The sequence below is a fragment of the Octodon degus genome, unplaced genomic scaffold (genome assembly GCF_000260255.1).
Source record: "Octodon degus isolate 3935 unplaced genomic scaffold, OctDeg1.0 scaffold00138, whole genome shotgun sequence".
Taxonomy (NCBI): Eukaryota; Metazoa; Chordata; class Mammalia; order Rodentia; family Octodontidae; genus Octodon; species Octodon degus.
The window spans coordinates 5,206,657-5,212,139 of NW_004524714.1; the positions used below are offsets into that span (position 1 = coordinate 5,206,657).

At 51.6% G+C, this 5,483-nt stretch overlaps 1 protein-coding gene and 1 pseudogene across 1 annotated transcript in view; one reads left to right on the plus strand and one right to left on the minus strand.

The window, feature by feature from the left end:
* Golga1 (golgin A1) overlaps positions 1–5,483 on the plus strand; it is a 61,214-nt gene that overhangs the window by 47,314 nt on the left and 8,417 nt on the right. The window contains exons 15-18 of the mRNA XM_004641622.2: positions 3,914–4,003; positions 4,742–4,844; positions 4,924–5,057; positions 5,268–5,411. Of these exons, the coding sequence (XP_004641679.1) occupies positions 3,914–4,003; positions 4,742–4,844; positions 4,924–5,057; positions 5,268–5,411 (471 nt within the window). The remainder of the gene's footprint in view (positions 1–3,913; positions 4,004–4,741; positions 4,845–4,923; positions 5,058–5,267; positions 5,412–5,483) is intronic.
* Positions 5,449–5,483, minus strand: part of LOC105743587 — a 1,884-nt pseudogene continuing 1,849 nt past the window's right edge.

Below are 5,483 nucleotides of genomic sequence, written 5' to 3' on the forward strand. Positions count from 1 at the left end.
CACACACACACAAATAAATTAATTAATTAAAAAAAAAAAAAGCATGGTGGTGCCCACCTGTAAGCCCAGCACCTGGAAGACTGAGGCAGGAGGATTGCTGCAAGTTTGAGGCTAGCCTGGGCTACAAAGTGAGCTTAAGGCCACCTGCACTGGATAGTGAAACCCTGCCTCAATTTAAGAAAAAAACAACCAAAAGTCAGGCATGGTAGCCTGTAATCCCAGCCCTTGGGAAGCTGAGACAGGATTACCGTGAGTTCAAGGCTGGCCTGAACTATAAGCTTCGGTTCAAAACCAACTTGAACTACATAGCAAGACCCTATCTCAAAAAACTAAAGAAAAGAAATAAAGGCGGGGAATATAACTCAGTGCAAAGTTCCCTGGTTCAATCATGAGTAACACAAAACAAAAACCTTTCATGTATGTTGCAATTAAATACATTCCCAGATTACTTAAAGTTCAAAGGAAAAAAAATCACAATGGAAATCAGAAAACATTCAGAAATAAAGGCTCATATAGTGGGGCTTTTGGGGGCGCTGGCTTGGCATGTGGTGCCAGGATTTGAACAGTATTCCCCTGCACCTGCCTAAGCAGGCACTTTAGACCGCTGAGCTATCTCACCAGCCCCTAAAGGCTCATATAAATAACTATTCTATATCAAAAATGATACAGTGTAAAAAAAGATACAGTGTAAAGCAAGGCTTAGAAGGAAAATTTAGTCTGAGTTGAAAAAAAAATATGAAAATGGAGCCACATATCTATTCTAAAAGCCCTTCCAAGGAAGGAGGAAGTGGCAAATCCGGGTGTCCATATCCTAGTCTCACCTAGATCCTGTGAAATTTACCTCTGTGGCAGCACTAGCCCTACAGATGTGATACACATGCAGATCTTGGGGTGGAGACTTTATCCTGGTTCCTCCAGGTGGGCCCTGACCCACCGGCCATGTGTGTCGTGAGAGTCAGGTGAGGGAGGCTTCGCAGAGAGGGCGGGACACATCTAACTGCACACAGAGATAAAGGAGTGAGCTCTGAGCTAGGGGGCGCAGGTCCAGAAGCCCAGGCAGTAGGGAAACTACCTCCTGAGCCTGCTGAGGGGTTCCCGCCCTCTGATGCCTTGATTCAGCCCTGGGACGCGCCACTGGGCTCGCGGCCTCCAGTACCAGGCTCCCTCAAGGTCATGGCAGGTTGTTGCTGCAGCTGCAGGAGATTAAGATGCTGGATGGAACAGAAACTGTGGCCCTTGGCATCATTCACAGCCCGGCAGGGCACTGGGCGAGCTCACCTCGTTGAGTGAGAGTATATTCTAATGTGAGGTAAACTCTAGGAAACAGCTCCCTCCGTGGACAAAAGGGACAGCATAAGGTGTTGGAGTTATTAAGGAGCCCACCCTCTGACGCTCAGGCCACAGAGCAGGCCTGCTTTAAGGAATGGGATCAGCTGCATGTGAGAAAAACTACAAGGTGTGTGCCCTTGCTGCTGCTGCTGCTGCTGCTGCTGCTGCTGCTGCTGCTGCTGCTGCTGCTGCTGCAGGAAGAAATCCCAGCCACCAGGAAGAAGAGGGCTTGCTGGGCTACAGCTTCCCCAATCCAGAAGCAGGCAGCACCCAAGGATTCCTCCCTCTGCTGACTTCCAATCTCCCTGGAGCGTCCCCTATTGGCAGAGGTCAGCACATCCAGCTGGCTGAGCAGAAATACAGTTTGCAGGGTTCGAAACCCAATGTTTGAGAAGAGGCAGTAACTCAAAACATGGGCCGTTAAAATGTGGCTAATTTCCAGATGTTTGAGGAGTTTTCTGGATATTTGAAGTTTGAAACTATTTTGATCAGATACTTCTCTGGATGATTTCAGTCCTTCAATATTCTAACTGGTTTTATAACCCAACCTATAGTCCATCTTGGCAAATGTTTCATTCCAACCCACCAGCTCCTGGTAAATTGGCTACAGGCTCCTGCTGGGTGCAGGCTGTGCTTTCTACTGTAGCAGATGTGGGCTGAAACTTTCAGCTTTGAACACCCCAAACTGGGTCTTCTATGGCTCTAACGTGGACTTTGGAGCCCCCGATACCCAGTATGCCAGCCTACTTCCTCATGATTTTTTTTTTTTTTTTTTAGTTTTTGTCTTTTTGAGGTTCTCACTGTGCAGTTAAGGCTGGCCTTGGGCTCATTTTGTAGCCCAGGCTGGTCTTGAACTTGCAACAAGCCTCCTGAGTGCTGGGATTATAGGTGTAGCCACCATGCCTGGTCCTCCTTCATGATTCTTGAGGGAATCTGTTTTTCCTTTTCTTTTTTAACTTGTGGGGGTTGTTCCTTTGTAGTTCAGGATGACCTTGAACTGCCTGGCTGACCTCAAACTAGCCTCCCAAGTGCTAGGGTAACAGGTGTGCGCCACTATGGCTGCCCATTTCCCTTTTCTAGGTGGAAGATAGTAATAACCTCTTGAGGGTCCAGTATGGCCAGCCATGGACGGTGATCAGTCCCATTCCCCAGCATGGAGCCCATGGGTCTCTGCTCCCCTCCTGGCCTGTTTCCTGCCCCAGTATCTCTTCTCAGCTGCCTCCGAGAAAGCTCCTGGGGAGGCCCAGAGTCCTGTCGCCTCACCTCCTGGACTGCCTCATGCTCTCCACCCAGCTGAAACCTCTTCTCCTCCTTCCTCCACGTGCATAGAGCCCCCCACACTCCCACCCCAGCCTCTTGAGTCCCACACCAGGTTTTCTGTCTACCAGGAGTGGACTCACAGGAGGGCAACCTCACCTGTGTAGGGTCCCTAATGCCACAGCACAGCTGGGGAGACTTCCTGGCAGGAGTTGGACAGCTCACAGAGCTGGAAAGACCGGTCAGGCTGGAGCTGGCTCCTGCTCTGACCTGTCTGTTGACCTGTCCCTGTTTCTGCCTTGCATCTCCTGCAGACTGACAGCAGCTCCAAGCTTAGCACATCTGGCTGAGCAACCCCAGGGCAGCCAGGCTTCTCCCTTTCAGCCTCAGCTTCCCAATAGAGAAGGGTCCTATAGAAGATGAGATTCTGGGCCAGGGATGTAGCTCAATGATGCAGCACCTGGCTAGCAAGTCCGATACCAAGTTCAGTTTCCCGTACAAAAAAAAATGTTCATTCATCTTGAGTGACAGATTTATCTTGGCATGAATTTATTTGGTCAAAGTGATAAGATTGTGATTGGCAGGCCTAACTCACATGCCATAAAGTTAGTGCTGCTTTTGGCATTATTGGTGGCCCTGCCTGCCAGAGCCATGTGGAATTACAGAGTGGGACTAGAGGACAGCAGTGCAGAGGCACTTACCTCAAAAGCCGGGCCTTCTGCGCAGACCAAGTCAGCAGATGTTACCCCTTGCTCCCTCCACGACATCCCCCTTACAGAGTTCAGACTCCCCAGAACTCACATTTTATACCTGGCGGCTTGATTGTTACTCTTGGAGATGCGCTTGCCTCAGGGCTGGCCCCTGTGCTCTGGGCAGGGCTGGCTCTGTGGGACGTGCTCCCATGGGAAGACTGACACCTGAAGGCCCTAGCTCATACCTCAGGTGCTGGTTTTCAGTCTGGCCCAACCTCTTACTTTCTCTGGGACCTTGGGCAAATCACTTAACCTCCCAGAGCCTCATTTTCCTCTCCTGTAAAATGGGGTCCTAATGGGACTGGGGAGATGGCTCAGTAGAATGAGCACTTCCCTGGAAGCACAAGGATCTGAGTTCAATCCCCGGTTCCAAAAATAAATAAATAAAATGGGGTCATTTTAGCTAGGTACAGTGACATATGCCTGCAATGCCAGCACTCAGGAGGCTGAGGCAGAAGTTTGAGACCAGCCTGGGCTACAAAGTAAGCTCAAGGCTAGCCTGAACTGCACTGGGAGACTCTCAAAAAGATTTGAAAGAAAGAAAGTCCATTTCCTACCTGTTGTCTGAATTGTAGGAAGAATGGAGCCAGAGAGAAATTGTGAGTGTGGCCATGGCGCAGGCCCTGGAGGAGGTGCGCAAGCAGAGGGAAGAGTTCCAGCACCAGGTGGGTGTGTGATACTGAGGTGTGGGCCAGAGTGGTAATGTGCCCCGTGCTCCCCACTGTGTGGCTACCAGAGAGCCCCCCTCTGCTACAGACAGCCCTCTGGGAATGCAGCAGTCTGCATGATGCCCTCCAGTCCCCAGGGAACTGGGAGTGTGTGTTAAAAGACAAAAAACCTTCGCTTGGGAGGCTGAAAACAGGAAGATCACTTTTTAGGTTTTGAGGGTCAGTTACTGGTCTTGTAAGTACCACCTGTCAAAAGTCCTCAGCTGGAACCTGCAGCTCTGATTCTACAGGGTGGGTCCTCACTGCCCAGGGCCCCAAAACTACCTCCAAGGGGGTTGACCTCTGCGCAGAAGTGTATGAAAGCCTGCCTTGGGAGACAGTCAGGCCCCACCCTGCTGGTTCACTGGCTTTGGCCCTTGTGTAGCTGTGGCCTCTCTTGGGTCTCAGAGTCTCCTCTGGAAAGACCTATCCACTGTAACAAAGCAATGCACATGCAAAGTGTGGCCACAAGAGCACTAGAAAATGGCAGAGCAACCATGTTTCTGGTCCTAGGCACAAGGAAAGAGTCACCTCCTGGCAGGGCAAGGGGAATAGATTGTTGCATGTCCACAGGACAAGCCTGGGTTTGTTGTAGCCCTGGGCAGGGTTTCTGGGCCCCGTGGCCAGGGGTGAGTAGCAGTCTCTGTGGGATGGGGTCATGGTGTCAGCCCCATCTTATGCTGGTTTCTCCCCTAGGCTGCTGAGCTAATGGCTACAATTGATGAGAAGGAGCAGATTCTGCAGGAAAAGGCCGAGGCGCTTCTCCAGAAGGAACAGGAGATCCTCCAGTTGAAGAAAGGTGAATGTTGACCCTGCCCAGCCAGCACAGAGCAACCCAGTCTCAAGGCTCACACCTTGTACTTCCTGCCCCCTCCCAGGTCAGGATGCCACCCTGCTGCAGATGCACCAGCTTCAGGGTGAGCTGGAGGCCCTGAGGCACCTCAGGGCCCAGGAGACTGCCCCAGAGGAGGTACAGGAGGACCTGCTGAGGCTACAGGACCCAGAGCGACACGTAGGTGCAGCCAGTGCCACAGTGGAACCCTTCATTTTTGGGGGGGGGAGGTGCGCAGCTGGCTAGCAGTGGCATGGAAAGGCATTATGAGAGCCTCTGCTATTGGCCTGTGCTTCCTGGCCAGCTGCACACCAGGCCACAGCTGTGCACGAGCAAGCTCCTCTCCCCACACCTGTGGCTTAGCTTCAGCCTGCTGTCCCCACCCTGCAGGTCACTGTGAAGGCTGCACAAGACCCTGTGTACCAGCTTCCCCTTGCAGAAGGAACACCAAATGGTGAGGTGGGGGCCATGGACCCAGGACAGCTACAGAAGGAGAAACAAGACTTGGAGCAGCAGCTTACAGAGAAAAATAAGGTGCGGACGCCTTGTGCTGTGTGTCTGTAGTCCATCCCTACCCTTGACATTTGATCATGCCCAACATTTGAT